This window comes from Lathyrus oleraceus, chromosome 6 (assembly GCF_024323335.1).
Source record: "Lathyrus oleraceus cultivar Zhongwan6 chromosome 6, CAAS_Psat_ZW6_1.0, whole genome shotgun sequence".
NCBI classification, from domain to species: domain Eukaryota; kingdom Viridiplantae; phylum Streptophyta; class Magnoliopsida; order Fabales; family Fabaceae; genus Lathyrus; species Lathyrus oleraceus.
Genome location: NC_066584.1, coordinates 54,073,919 through 54,089,948, shown reverse-complemented (window position 1 = coordinate 54,089,948; position 16,030 = coordinate 54,073,919). Strand labels below are relative to the sequence as shown.

General features: G+C 36.3%; 2 protein-coding genes across 2 annotated transcripts; one reads left to right on the top strand and one right to left on the bottom strand.

Annotated features, from left to right (window-relative positions):
• Positions 1-4,347: 4,347 nt before the first annotated feature.
• Positions 4,348-7,844, bottom strand: LOC127093970 (uncharacterized). Its single transcript, XM_051032851.1, has 2 exons — positions 5,631-7,844; positions 4,348-5,544 (listed from the first exon to the last, which is right to left on the bottom strand). The coding sequence occupies exons 1-2, from the start codon at positions 7,842-7,844 to the stop codon at positions 4,348-4,350; spliced, it is 3,411 nt and encodes a 1,136-aa protein (XP_050888808.1).
• A 2,537-nt stretch (positions 7,845-10,381) lies between these two features.
• On the top strand, positions 10,382-13,151 carry LOC127097580 (protein SMAX1-LIKE 3). The gene is made up of 3 exons (XM_051036081.1): positions 10,382-11,337; positions 11,444-11,585; positions 12,083-13,151. The coding sequence occupies exons 1-3, from the start codon at positions 10,691-10,693 to the stop codon at positions 13,001-13,003; spliced, it is 1,710 nt and encodes a 569-aa protein (XP_050892038.1). The 5' UTR covers positions 10,382-10,690; the 3' UTR covers positions 13,004-13,151.
• Positions 13,152-16,030: the final 2,879 nt, after the last annotated feature.

The window sequence follows — 16,030 nt, the reverse complement described above, 5'->3', positions numbered from 1 at the left end:
TGATCATTCTTCAAGACTGATTGAGGGAGGTGCGAAATAAACCACCTAGACAACAAAGGTACGCAACACATGAGAGTCCCTTGCCTCTTCATAGTACGAGTGTGAAGGGAATGCAAGACATCTCCCAGCAAGGTAGGCACAGGGTTATGAGTGAGGAATATCTTAATAGCATTCACATCTATGAATTGGTCCGGATTAGGGAATAGCACCAAACCATAGATTAGCAATGCTAGAACATCTTCAAAAGCATGGACATTCATAACTTTTAGGCATTCTCGGGCCTTCCTTATCAGAAATTTGGCAAGTAAACCTTTCATTCCAACCCTCGTTACCCAATTGGTCTCAATGTCAGACTTTGTCATGTGTAAAGCTGCGGCAACTTCTTCAGATTTTGGCATCTTTTCTAAACCACTGAAAGGTATTTGATCCAGGATAGGTATCCCAAGCAGCTGGGAGAATTCTTCTAATGTGGGTACCAACTGATAATCTGGGAAAGTGAAGCAATGATGTTTAGGATCGAAGAACTGGAATAGGACTCTCATCATATCTTCTTTGAAACCAGTGGTAACCAAATTGAGGAGATGACCATGTTTCTTGATGAACTGAGCATGATCGGGAAGTTCTGACACCAAATCCTTGAGTTGAGGAGAGATGAGCGCAAAATTGATCCGGATGGTCTTCCTGGGAGTCATAGCCTTACAAAATAGAGCCAAGTTAAATCCCTAAGTCCTTGAAATGATTAGTGCAATATCATGATGTTATGATGTTATGATGTTAAATAAATAACAAGCACAAACAAGTCGCACAACCATCATTCCTAGGTTTTAAGGCTTGCATGAGTTCCATAGGTAAGTACCCTCCCCACTGAAGTTTGGTTGGTTCAACCTGTCCTAGAATAGTAACCGGGTTCTAGAAGGATCTCCAATCATCGACTTTTCTTTAAGTCCACTTCAGTGCAACACCAAGTGGTTGACCAAAGCTTCCCTAAAGTCCAATCTCAAAGAGTGTAGTATCGAGTATCAACCAACTCCAGTCGGAACCGAAGTCAGTTATCTCACTACTTTCTAATGGCTAGGATGAGTCAATTAGGGTTCTAAAGGTCTAGTTAATGCTTTAATGACACCACGCGGAAGCCAAATTTTTCCTCAAGTGAACATGAGGAACATCAGGACATCCAAAGTGTCACATTAACCGTAGCCATCATTTTAACCATTCCAGTATACGCCGGATAGTCGCGATGATCTATTGCTACTTACCTAAGGTACACTAGATCCGGGTGTAGGATCTTTCACTCAAGAATACCCAAGCCATCCCTTAAAAGTAAATCAGACAATTTGAATATGTGATCTTGTTATTAAGGTAACCTCTCTTTTTAATGTATCCCCAGCAGAGTCGCCAGTTCTGTCATACGGTGAACTGACTTGGGGTATTTTGCTTTTTATCGCAATGTCGCGGATAGCAAGAGTCGCCACCGACTTTTCTTTTATCCAATAAGGAAAGGTGGAAAAGAACAGGAAAGACCTCAATGGATTTTGGGTTCGGGAGGTACATTATACAAAGGGAAGGTATTAGCACCCTTTGTATCCATGGTTATCCATGGGCTCTTAATTGCTGGATCACTTATATTTTTGTCTGAAAAGTGTCGGTGAATTGCTTAAAAATGTTTCGAAAAGAGAGTTTAACTTTGTAATGATTCTCGTATGAATGTATACAAAGTATTTATCTCGTTTGATTTTGAAAACGGTTTAGAAAAATGCAACTTAGTAATGATTCTAGTATGAATGTATACCAAGTGGTGATTTTCTAGGATTTGTAAAGTGTAAAGTGTGAGGGGTGGAAAATGTTTTAGGTTATGATCCAGCAATTGAGAGTTATACCTTCCTAAGGTCGTTATGAACGTTTCCTATCCTTATGAGGGTAAAACTGTCCTTACTATTGAGAAGTAAGTAATTTTACCCTTTGGATGTTTAAGGGTCATCGTAGGGTCATCGATAGGTCATTGAAGGCAACAGTTGTAAGGATACCTTAGCATTCGAAGGGACGATCATCATTTAACCGTAGGCTACACCGAAGGGTCATCGAGGGACGAAATCATATATTCGAAGGCAACATCCGAGGGACTATGATTTATTTTATGATGATTTAATCGAAGGGCCATTGCTAAGTGTATCCCCACATTCGCGGGACATGACCGTAATACCGTAATATCATAAGGCAAAAGAGAGGTCCAAGATCACATATTTAAAGGCCGCATTTTAAAGTTAATTAGGTGATTATGATGAATCTCCACATTAAAATCAATACATTAAAAATAATACATTAAAATTAATACATTAAAATTAATTATTAAAATTAATTATTAAAATTAATTATTAAAATTAACACATTAAAATTAATTAAGCAATTTAGGGCGAGCCTCCACAAGGGTATCCCACAAATAAAGTGGAAGACCTAACGGCGGTCTTTTTTTCTGGGACATATGAACCTTTGCAAAATTCAACAAACGGGTTAGCATACCAAATCAGGGTGCAATCGAGGATTACACCGCAAAAGAAATCACAACAGTAATAGGATCAAATAACAATGCCTGGCTATGATAAAACATGAATGAAAAGTCATAACAGAAAAGCTGGCTACTGTCAGGTTCGCGCCTGCCTCGCCTAGCGAAGGCTTAGCGAATACTCGTTGCATGCTCGCTTAGCGATGTGCTAGCGAGCGGTTGCGGATTCTGGTTTTAATAACGATATAATGGCAGCAAGCTTCACACTTTATAGCATTCATTACAGAGATTATGTGGTTAGACATTCAACGGTTCATGCATACTTAAATTTATATGTAAAACTTAAGATAGTTTCATAAATTCAATCATGATACCATGTGCAAATTAAGAACATAGGGTAGTAATAGCAATGCCAACCTGTTTGTAATCGAATGGTAACCTTGAATTGGCTGATCGGATCGAATTGAGCGGAAGTGACCTTGCCGCCGCCGGCTTTTCCTTCAGGGCTTCCTTTAGGGTTTTCCGTCGGTAAGCGCTAGGGTTTGCTTGCTAGAGTTCTCCTCTCTCCTTTTTTCGTTTTTTTTTTCATTACTGAAGTGCTGGTATTTATAATGCCCTTTTTCATGACCTAATGGGCTCAGAACGAAGCCCGAAATTTTTTGTTGTCTGTCAGCCTCGCTAGGCGAGCTGGTAGCGAACGTTTGCTTCGCTAGGCGAGCGTGTAGCGAACGTTCGCTAGGCGAGCGTGTAGCGAACATAACGTTCGCTAGGCGAGCGTGTAGCGAACAGGCCAGTTTGGGCCATTTTCTGGATTGGGCCATTCGTGAGTTGGGCCTTTGTCCCTTTAAGATCAGTGCCATAAAATGAGTCGGAATGCCCCTGAAAAATGTCTTGAACTATTGATGGGCAAATTTTGGGGTATGACACTTTGGTATAAACATTTTGAAAAACATTTTGGTTTGTGCGTGCTTTAGCCATGCGCTTTTACGATAATGTCATTTTCCTTTATAATTGTTCACTAAATTAGGAGATTACCACATTACTTCAAGAATTTTCCAGATACTTATCTTTTTGTTGACACATGCTTGAGTAGCTAGAGATGAGGCTTTAGTTACTTTCCATTTGATTGCCATCATCAGATAGTCATGTTCCTTAAAGCCTAATGATAAAGTTTGCATCTTTATCCGTTTAATTGTTCATGCTTGACTTATCATAATATATTAGTAGTCATCATAAAAAAGTTTGATGTCCTTGTTAAAAGCATATCACCTGCAAAACAAGGTTCCACAGTCAGAGGTAAGTCTTATAGGAAATTAAACAAGAGCATATTTAGAATGATAACTTGATAAATTACTTCACTAGATACCTTTTGATATTAGATATTGTCATCATCAAAACCAAATAGTTGATTGCAGCTTTGACATTAACAAACTCCACCACTTGACGGTACCTACAAGCAAATAAATCCACATATAGGAGTCTTGCTTGACCAATGGTATAAACAATCAACATATAACCACTCTCTTTTCACCCTTCACAAGGATTCTTCTTTCACAATTATTTTGGTGAATGTAGACAATGTGATAGAACAGAGGAAAGGTAGAATAGAATGGAGAAAATTATTTTATTAATGAATATGAAAACAAAAAAGAAGTTCCAGAGCTATTGCTCCTCAGTTAGAGAACACAATTCTCTTACTGCCCAAACCCTAATATGAAAAACAGAAAATAATAGCATACTTAGCTACTGCCCCATACACTCCTATTTATATGGTGAATACTAAACTAACTCCTATTTATTTGGAAATACTAACAAACTAACTGATACTCCTATTTATTTGGAGAATACTAATTAACTGGGCCTTTCTTATTCTTTCTCACATATACCCTCCACTGTTTAGGCCCAAAATTATCTTTGTTAACCAACACATCCCCATCATCACTTGTGGGTTCCGATTCATTCCTATCATCATCCCCACTTACAACATTAGCCTTGTCCTCAAGGCGCAAATCAGGGAATTGACTCTTCAATAACAGTTCCTCTTCCCAGGTAGCATCTCCAACATCCATCCCTTGCCAATATAAAATTCCTGCCATTCTCCTATAAGTGCGTAGGTAGCCGGAGTGACCCCCACTCGGAGACGAATGAAAATCTTTGAGTAACTCCTTAGTAAGTGGTGAGCTAGCAGGTATTACTAACCTATTTTTGTAGAATAATATGCCGCCTTTTAAAGCAAAACCAGGTTTAGCATTAGGATCCTTTTGAATAGCCTCCACAATATTTTTAAGCAAAGGATCATTTGATACTTCTTGTTGCAGTTGGCTGCTCTGCTGCCAAATAGGGTAGGATTTAATAGTTTGCAACTCTGCATCCTCGTTATTTTCCACTCCCACCTTGTACACCACCCCAAAGTCAAAACCCAACAACTTAGCCATCCATTCTTGCTGATTTATCGTAGTAATACGTTGTTGCAACAAGTGTTTTAGGCTCTTTTGATCAGAATAAACCACAAACCTCCTTCCTAACAAATAATGTCTCCAGTGCTGAATAGCTAACACTAAAGCCATTAACTCCTTATCATAGGCAGATTTAGATAACCTCGATGATGCAAAAGCCTTGCTAAAATATGCAATGGGATGTTTTGATTGCAACAACATTGCACCAACTCCTTTTCCTGAGGCATCACATTCAATTTCAAATGGAACCTTGAAATTAGGCAGGGCTAAAACTGGGGTAGTTGTAACAACTACTTTTAATTTCTCAAAAGCTTCAGCCGCTGCCGCATTCCAGCTAAAACCATCCTTCTTTGTCAATTCTGTCAAGGGTTTAGCAATTTTTCCATAGTTGGCTATAAACTTTCTATAATAACCAGTTAACCCCAAAAACCCTCGCACTCCTTTAACATTCTTAGGAATCGGCCATTGTAACACACTGCTAACCTTGGCAGGATCAACAACAACCCCTGCTTTGGAAATGACATGGCCCAAATATTCCACTTGGTGCTGACCGAAGGTACATTTCTTCCGGTTTGCCACAAACTGATGCTGCTTCAGAATATTAAGAACCACCTCCAAGTGTTGCAAATGATCAGCCTAACTACTACTGTATACAAGGATATCATAAAAAAAACCAGGACAAACTTCCTTAGAAAGGGCTTGAAAATTGCATTCATCACCGATTGAAAGGTTGCGGGAGCATTGGTGAGGCCAAACGTCATTACCAAAAACTCATAGTGACCCTCATGAGTCCGAAAAGCCGTTTTATGAATATCCTCTTCCTTCATATAGATTTGATGATAACCAGATTTAAGATCGAGCTTAGAGAAATAACTACAACCATGTAACTCATCTAACAATTCATCTACAACAGGAATAGGGTACTTGTCTTGAATTGTTACCTTGTTGAGTGCCCGATAATCTACACACATCCGCCAAGATTGATCCTTCTTCTTGACCAAAATGACGGGACTAGAGAAAGCGCTGGTGCTGTTTCTCACCACACCTTGTTGCATTAGGCTTTGAATTTGTTTTTCAATTTCATCCTTGTGTAAATGAGGATATCTATAGGGCCGCACACTTACCGGACCAGCACCATGTAAAAGTTCAATTGAATGGCTAGTGTTTCTTGGCGGAGGAAGACCCTGAATTTCTTTAAACACAATAACAAAATGATCCAACAATCCTCCCAACTTCTTAGTCTGATGATCAGAGACACGTGACACCGGTGATCCTAGCACCTCCATCAAGGTAGGCCATTCACAGCCTGCTATCATTCGAGAAGGAGTGATAATGCTTTGGAATGTAGCCATCGTATCATCTACAGCTTGACCAAGTAATTTCACCATATTGCCCTTATGGTTGAACACCATAGACATTTCTTTCCAATCCATGGTCACCTTCCCCAAAGTTTCCAACCACACAACTCCCAAAATCAAATCCACATCTCCTAACTCCAGTACATAAGCATTAAAACAAATCTGCACCGCTCCCATGTTCAGCTGAATTCCATTGCATCTACCCCTAGTTAGGACACGATGACCATCTCCTAACTTAACACCCAAGGGATTAGAAGGCACCATAGGCAATCCGAGGGTTTCCACCACCTTAGGGGATATGAAATTATGTGTGGCTCCACTGTCAATAAGAACCAGAATAGATGCACCTTGTAAACATCCCTCCAATTTCATCGTCCGGACCTGGTTTAGATTAGTGGATACACCATACAGTCCCATAGTTTTACATTCTAATTCCTCTTGTGTGAGCTCTTCTTCCGACTCAGCCTCTAACACGACAATCTCTCCTTCATTGTTGACAATTTCATCATCCCCCAAGATAATCAATCGTAACTGTTTTGTTGCACATTGATGGAGAGGATCCCATCGTTCGTTGCAACGAAAACAGAGTCCTTTCGCACGACGCTCATTAACCTCTGCACTTGGTAGATGGCGGACACCATGAGAATGACGACACAAATTGTCACCTAAATTTGGGCGAGAAGATGCTGTAGAATTAGTAGGGCGTGTTGACCCGGTTTGAGATTCCGAACCCGAACCAGTACGCGTTTTGCCCAAATAGTTATTAGTCTGGGTCTGAATTGCAGATCCCTTTCCTTCCCCTTCGCGAAAAGCCCAATTAGGTTTTTGAGATTTTGTCCAATATCCATGACCCGGTTTATAACGTGAACCAGATCCATGGCCTGAATTTTCAGCAAATTCACGTTCCACATCACGTGCCAATTGCATCGCCACATACCGGTTGTGCGACTTGAATGTTCTTACCCGAGAACGGATGTCGTGACATAAACCACCAATAAAATAGCCCAGAAATTGTTGTTTTGGTAACCTTCCACACTGAGATGAACACAATTCAAATTCGGCGATGTAATCCTCCACCGTCTCAGATTGCTTCAATTCCTTGAGTTCTTCGAAGGGGTTCTCCAAACGCCTTCCTCCAAAGCTCGCCATCATTGCTTCACAGAGGTTCTCCCATGACAATTCCTCTGTTGAATCACGCCATAGGTTAAACCAATGGATAGTAGGGCCTTCCATACTTAACTTTGTCAACTGAATACGAACATCCTGAGAGATTCGTTGTACTTCAAAGTATGTCTCAGCACGAGCGATCCACGCCACCGGATCGTCACCGGTAAATGCTGGCAACTCCACCTTCTTTGCAGACAAACGAAACTCATCCAACGGTGAGGTAACCGTTGTACCGCTTGACTGAGGTGATTCACGATTCACCATCGCCCGTTGAATCTCCGCAACAATGAAAGTACGCAAATCCTCAATACTAGTTTCCACACGTCCCAAGTGTTCCTCAACTGCAGTAATTCTCTCCGCCATTCTGGTTTGCATGAATCCGGTAGGTCGGACCAATTGATAGAACAAAGGAAAGGTAGAATAGAATGGAGAAAATTATTTTATTAATGAATATGAAAACAAAAAAGAAGTTTCAGAGCTATTGCTCCTCAGTTAGAGAACACAATTCTCTTACTGCCCAAACCCTAATATGAAAAACAGAAAATAATAGCATACCTAGCTACTGCCCATACACTCCTATTTATATGGTGAATACTAAACTAACTCCTATTTATTTAGAAATACTAACAAACTAACTGATACTCCTATTTATTTGGAGAATACTAATTAACTGGGCCTTTTTTATTCTTTCTCACATATACCCTCCACTGTTTAGACCCAAAATTATCTTTGTTAACTAACACATCCCCATCATCACTTGTGGGGTCCGATTCATTCCTATCACAATGTGATTCTAGTAGAAAATTCTCTTCATGAGTTTGATAGAATTAAGAAAATTTTGTACAGTTAGTTCAAAATTAAACATGCCATGACACCACTTAATCCCTCAATAAATCTACACCAAGAATCCTCAACACCTTTTGAATATGTTGCAAGTTATAGAAGACTAATGAAAAAATTCATTTACCTAACCACTAAAAGACTCAATATTGTTTTGTCACTCAATAACTCACCCAATTCCTTACTTCACCTATCATTACACATTATGAAAATGCATGAAGAGTCATAAAATATCTCAAAGGTTCACCAGGTCGAGACTTATTATTTATAAGAGACGTACAACTCATATTACTTGATTTCACTAGAACAAATTAAATAGGGTTCATTGACACTAAGAGATCTACTAGTGGTTATTGCTTCTTCCTTGGTCCTTCCTTGATTTCTTGGAGAGTCAAGAAACAACGTACAATTTCCATAAGTTCCTATGAGGCAGAATATAGAACATTTTCTTTTGGATCTTGTAAGCTTCAATGGTTGGTTTCATTAATTGAAAAATTAGAAGTTAATTGCATCAAACCTTAAATTTTATATTGTGATAATCAAAGTGTTATACACATTGCTATCAAACCCGTCTTCTATGAGAGAACAAGACATCTTGAAATTGATTTCCATTTTATTTGAAAAAGAATTCAAAAAGGAATGGTCAAGCTTCTTCCGGTTCACACCAAGGCTCAAATTGATGATTTCTTTACCAAGCTCAACATGCCACACGTCTACCATGCTTAGCATAAGAGGGGAGGGGTGTTGAACTTGTATTTTACAATTAAAGCAACTTGCCAAAACTAATTGTCATAACCTATAACGTACCCCACAAGTCATCTCTCTAGCTTATCATACACTTCTTAACTTGCTATTACAGATTAATAGAGTTTGTTAGACTTGTTAGTTATATTTAGTTATGCTTACATGCCATATATGACATCCTGTAACTAACTTAAACTTTATTCAATTTCAATTTTAATTGATCCACATTTGCTTTCCTTCCTCTTTCTTCTGTTTTCTATTACGGTTCTTCTTCTAAATGAAGAACTTCACAAGGATATAAATTTTCTCAAGAATATACATTTTTATCTTTTATAAGATATACATAGGTATAATCAAAATAATAAAATAATATTTTTTATTTATATTTAATGTTTCATCAAACTAAAGGTCATATTCTCTAACAACATATTAATGGGAGTTTTTGCTATTTTTGCTTGACTATAAAAATCATTTTTTATTTATTTTCTTAACCGTTAATTTTGAAATTAATAAAAATTATTTATTTATTTACATGATAGAGTTTAGAATACCAAATACAAAAAATCACATAATATATAAACTGAATTTTCAATTTATTCATGTCAACATTGAATTAAAATATGTCGTGGCATACAATTTCCCAACAAAAATACCATTTTAAATAATGGCGAATCATTTCTCAACAAAAATACCATTTTAAAACCATTTAAAATCCAATATTATTCAAGAAAAATTTAGAAATAACATTCTTCCTAATTTTTAGAGTAAATATAACATCTTTGAGTATAGTCTTTTTAGAGGTGAACTGAGTCGTGTGAGCATTTCTCAACAATATTTTCTTATCATTAACAAACATGTATACATGTTTTGAACATATCACAATCGTAGTAGACATGACGACAGACGCCACCGTCTTTCCCATCCATCTGATCAACCAACAAGGTTGATCTCAATAATCATAATCATAAATTGTTCTTCAGTTTGGTTAACATGCAGAACAAAGCTTAATGTGTTCCTACACTTGTGTGTCACATTCACATGACATGATTTCCCATCATTGTAGTAGATGAATTGTGACTTAGTACTATTTCAAGACATTGGTTTGATGTAAACCCCTTTTTTAAAATTTGATTTAGTGGATCTTATTCTATCAATCATTCAAAGATTATTCCCTCCTCTCCTCGAGATTAGACAAAAAGAAAAGGCAGCCACTCTCCATTCAAACAGACAGCCCTTCCTCTTCTCCTTTTTCTCATTACCTTGTTATTGGCAGCTTACAATACATACCCTACTCTTTTTCCTCACCCTCTTTTCTCTTTGTCTTTTCATCATCAAGTTTTGAGCTTATTCATGCCAAAAGCAATTATTCCATTCCTTGTGTTCAAAGTGTCTTGCTTTGCAACATTTTTTATAGTTCAACACAAGCAGCTTTTGATAATCCATACACAACTTTATATATATATCAGATCAAGAGAGAGAAACAAAAAGTTTCATCACATCACATCACATGCAAAAGCCAAAAACTTCCCTCACTTACAAGAAAGGCACAAAACTCAATCTGCATATATCTGCATACAAGTTTCATTCCAAATGAATAAACTTCATTGAACCAAAAGTGTCAAGAGATGAGATTAAGAATTTGCAGTACACAGTTGCAAGCTTTAACACAAGAGACTGAAACTCTTGTCAAACAAGCTATTAATCTAGCAACAAGAAGAGGTCATTCACAAGTGACTCCTCTTCACCTTGCTACTATCATGCTTTCAAATCCCACTAGTCTTCTCCACAAAGCATGTCTCCAATGCCATTCTCATCCTCTCCAATTCAAAGCACTAGAGATTTGCTTCAACGTCTCCCTCAACCGTTTGCCGGGATCGACAATATCAAGTCCTCAATATTCATCTCCTTCACTTTCAAATTCCTTGATTGCGACGTTCAAGCGCGCTCAAGGACACCAGCGCCGCGCTACTTCTATTGAGAGCCAGCAACAGTCTATCTTAGCCTTGAAGATTGAGGTTCAACAGTTGATAATATCTATTCTTGATGATCCTTGTATTAGTAGAGTTATGAGAGAAGCTGGTTTCTCTAGCACATTTGTTAAAACCAAGGTTGAACAAGCACTTATAAGCCATTCCAAGGACAACACTTATAAGCCACAAGTTCATGGTGGTAATGATGTGTCCTCGTCAAGATCTTTTAATCAACCTGATGGTTCTATAGACCATTTTACAACTTGTGTGGGTAGCCTCAACCTTACTTTAAGTCTTGATAGGTAACTTATTTTCCAAGCAATTACGGTATTAGCGCTTAATTAAGTTGTTTATCCAAACATGACTTAATGTTGTTATATCTCTTTTAACTGTTTTACATTGTTTCAGTAATTTTCAAGCTCAGGAGAGAAGCAAAGTGAAATTCAAGGATGAATCTTTTGAAGATGGAGTCAAAGTGAGCAAGCATATAGTTTTGCCAACATGGCTCCAAAATTGCAAGGAAGAGAGGGTTCAAACAATAGAAAATCAGGTTTGTTATCATAACCATGTTTAGTTTAGTTAGTAGACACATGGTTTTAAATTGCAGTCCGCAAGTCCAATTATAGCCGCAATATTTTGTGATGCAGTAGTCTTTATAACCGCATCTGTCCATAATTGCGGTGTGAAATAAAACCGCATTAGACCATTTCGCATATATTTTTTCAAATATTTTCATCAAAACTCAAAATTTCAGAACTTTAAAACTCGATATACTTCCTATTCCTATGTAATGGAAAATCTTAACATCAAGTATTTTTTAACTGTGTATTTGAAACACCTCCCAATTAAAGTTCACATCAGAACACCCGCAATTTGCATTGCAACAATCGCAATGAATGCAATCGATACTCTTGCAACCGCAATCACATCTGCGACCGCAACCCTAAATTAAAACCATGCGGAGAATACCATTATAAAGTATTATTAGGTAATTAAAAATCTTGAAGCTAATGTTTCTAATCTCTACATTTTTGTCTTGTGAATCAGAAAAATGCTAAGCAGTGGAATAAAGAATGTGAGTTATACACTGAGACTGAGAGTGAGAATATCAGTGATGATTGCATTGAAGGAAATCTAATAATGTTCATGCCACAAAGTGTCCCTAAGCAAGACTTTTTGTCAAATCCAAACTCTAGCCCCAACTCAGCTTCTTCAAGTGATGAAGTTGATGGTTTGAAGAGGTCACAAATGTTGAATGAACTCAATGATGAGAATATGAAGATTTTATGTGATGCATTAGAGAAAAAGGTTCCAAACCAAAAGAAAACACTAACTAAAGAGATTGCAAGCACTGTCCTTCTTTGCAGGTCAGGAATGAGAAAAGGAGGAGACAAAGATAACTACTTAGTGAAGAGAGATGGTAAACAAGAAACATGGATGTTGTTTCTTGGTGATGATTCTCAACCTAAAGAACTAATCTCAAAAGAGCTAGCAAAAGTTGTTTTTGGCTCTTACAATGACTTTGTCACCATTGGTATAAGTAGTTTCTCTTGCAAAGGAAGTGAAGAATCCAAAAAGAAAAGGCTAAGAGATGAGTTTGGTAGTAGTTACATGCAAAGATTTGGTGAAGCAATGAATGAGAATCCTCATAGGGTATTCTACATGGAAGATTTTGAGCAAGTTGATTACTTTACTCAAAAGGGTATTAGAAAAGCAATTGAAAATGGAAGTATAACACTTCCTTGTGGTGGTGAATCTCTATCTCTCAAGGATGCTATTGTGATTTTCAGTTGTGAAACAAGTTCTTCATATGTTGATAAGTTGGAGGAGAAAAAAACATGCCTCTCTTTGGATCTCAACATAGCTATTGAAGTTGATGAACAAAATGTGCATTTAATAGGAGACTTTGGGGTCCTAGAATTAGTTGATAAACAAATTAACTTTAAAACACAAGAACAAACATGTTAAGTTTGGGTGATACTTTGTTGTTTAGGTAGACACTTGTGGGGGAATGGAAGCAATGGATGCAAATTTTTTAGATAGAATACAATCTTAGATCCTTATCAATGGAAAAATAACAACTCAAGAAAGTGAGTATGTATCAAAATTAGTTATTTAAGAGAAGCAACACTGCTTCCTATCTCTATTTTCATTTCTTTCTCTCTCCATCTCTTTGGTTTCAATGGAACCATGATCTCAATTGCAAAATAAGTTGACATTAAGATTATTATTCAGAAAAAATGTACCCAATTATAGAGTCATAAAAACCAATGGGAAATGAGAGAGTATAAAGTAAAAGAAGAAAAATCGGAGAAAGTAATGTTTAGATTAAAAAATTGTTGAAAATAAGCTGAATTTGAATCAGTTTAAAATTCGACTCGAGTTTTTTATAAAAAAAAATTCTAATTCTAATTTTAAAATTCACAAACAATTAAATTCAACTTGATAACTCAAACTCGGTCCAACTCAAAAGTTTAAAAATAGATCAAATTTAAAAATAATTAAAATTTTAACATAATGTCATATAATTTACATTATGTCCAATGAACATTTAAAAAAAAGTATATATAAATTACACTAAACCACCGCATCACCGAATGCACCTGTTCGATGGTCTTCATCAATATATCATATATTTGTTTAAGAATATATCAATGGTGTTGTATGTGAGTATCAATTTTCTTTGGTTCTCTCGAATTTCTTCATTTCTGCAATCATAATTGCTTTTAGTGATTTTTTTTTCAAAAATAATCTAATTTTTAAATTTAATTTCTAAAATAATCATTGTTTAAAAATATTTACTAAAATAACTAATTTTTCAAAAATATTTAACATAGACGGCAGGTGCATTGACACATCCAATGAAACTGTTATTCATTGGTGCCACATGCACCGACGCATCCATGACCATGGTGCCACTAGGCGTGACACATACATAATTCACTTTATGTGTACGTCAATACATGTGACTACTGCACCACCACTCCATCTATAAATACACAACATCACCCTCCCATAATTTTTCACATAACTTCTTACTATCTCCTTCCATTTTCCTTCATTCTCCTTCCATTTTTCTTTAAAATGTCTTCATATTCATACTTGTGTCCTTATATTCACAAGAGAAATGTCGATTTAATTTTTTCAGCAGTGCAACCTCCGATGAAGATCTGACTTTGGAATATAGATATGTTCGAACATCTTAACAGGACCTTGAACCGTTGGTTAGATGGAGAAATTGTAGATGATGAAATGATCAGAAGAACTCAATGACTTGATACCATGTTCAACCAAAATGAAGAAGTTCGTTTTTGGATCAATGTTAAAACTGACAGAGACGCTCACATGATGATGTATACTTCTCACAAAATTATTTTGATAATTGTAATCGCATAGTTATATTGTTTATGTGTTGTATTTGTTTGTGATGTTATTTAATTTGTTGTAATTGCTTGTGTTGTTGTTTAATTATTGTATTTGTTTCTGCCTATCATATGAAATGAATGTTGTTTTTAATATAAATCAAAAGAGTTACAATTAAAATTCTGTTATTGTGCTTGTTCATCACATGGTAAATATATTTGAATAGTATAGATAGAATTATAGTAATTTTTCATGATTATTTAAGTTTTATTTAATATGAAAATCATTATAACTCTTTAGTGAAAGAGTATCATTTAAATTATTATTCCAATTTAAATTAATACGATGAATTCATTGTAACGGGTAAGTCTTTCTCCGATTTCTTTATAAGTATGTCTTGAGATATATGAAAAAAAAGATAGGAACATTATCACATACTTATTCATCAATATTTGAGAAAGAATGAGAGGAAGATTTTATCCTAATAATTATTGAAATTTAACTAATAATTATTAGCATTTAATATCAATTGAGAGCACACACATTGATATATAAAGGCTTCAAAAGATATGATATAAACTCTCTTCATTAATATTTATATAATGTTTTAATTCATGCAACTATAATCAAATTTATTGGTGTTTGTTGAATTGTAATTCCTTGTGTTGAAGCAGGTGGTACTCGACAGAAACAAGGACATGTCGAAACATGTAGTGTGTGTCGAGTTGTATTAGATGTCGAAGTTTCGAAGTAGGTTGCTTGACACAGGATTTCGACTTAGACCAAAATAGGTATTTTGGGTCTTTTTAATTTTCTGGGCTTTAGTTTAGGGAGCAAGTTAACTCAATTATAAATAGAGGGAGTAACCCCTATTTTCATAAAAATCTTGTAATCACTTGCAGTTGCAAAATTAACAAGATTTTCCACAGGCTGTGGGCAGAGAGACTCTGCATAAATCATCTTCTTCCCCAATTTCCGTCAAACCCTAATCTTCTTTCTTATTCAACTTTCTTTTCTTTTTTTTATCATTATTGTGTAGCGATACAATATTGCAACCAAGGTTGGTTGATTCACTCGAGTGAAAAGTGAAAAACAAGTGGGAATTTGATCGGTTGATTGAATATTGTTCAATAAGATTGACTCGGAATTACTCAAAGTTTTGGGTTTAATTCCAACATCTGATATCTAGAGCACTAGTTGAACGATTCTTGGAAGCATAACATGATAAATCGTCCGAACGGGGCATTTTCCAGCGAGTCTATCAATTCTGAAGAATCAGAATTACGAGAATTGGTGCAAGCAGATAAATGTTGTCTTTTGCTGTCAAGATCTTTGGGATCTTGTGAAGGAGGGAGTGACACCACTTGCAGCAAATGCGACGGATGAAGAAAAGACTGCACATAAAGAATTAAAGAAGAAAGATTATAAAGATCTCTTTATAATTCATCAATATGTTGATTCTGACAATTTTGGAAAAGGTTAGTGATGTTGAATCAGCGAAAGAAGTGTTAGACGGTGTGGCTAGTGATCGAGAGAGGGGGGGGGGGTGAATAGATCACCTCTTTTAAATAAACGGATTTAAAAAATCTTATCAGAGTTATTGAAACTTAGCGGAAAATTACAGTCCCGAAT

Coding starts and splice junctions, on each gene's coding strand:
- LOC127093970 (XM_051032851.1), bottom strand. CDS start 7,844: ATGGCGGAGAGAATTACTGCAGTTGAGGAACACTTGGGACGTGTGGAA. Junction 5,545..5,630: donor TTCTAAGGAAGTTTGTCCTG/GTTTTTTTTATG, acceptor ATTCTGAAGCAG/CATCAGTTTGTGGCAAACCG.
- LOC127097580 (XM_051036081.1), top strand. CDS start 10,691: ATGAGATTAAGAATTTGCAGTACACAGTTGCAAGCTTTAACACAAGAG. Junction 11,338..11,443: donor CTTACTTTAAGTCTTGATAG/GTAACTTATTTT, acceptor ACATTGTTTCAG/TAATTTTCAAGCTCAGGAGA. Junction 11,586..12,082: donor TTCAAACAATAGAAAATCAG/GTTTGTTATCAT, acceptor CTTGTGAATCAG/AAAAATGCTAAGCAGTGGAA.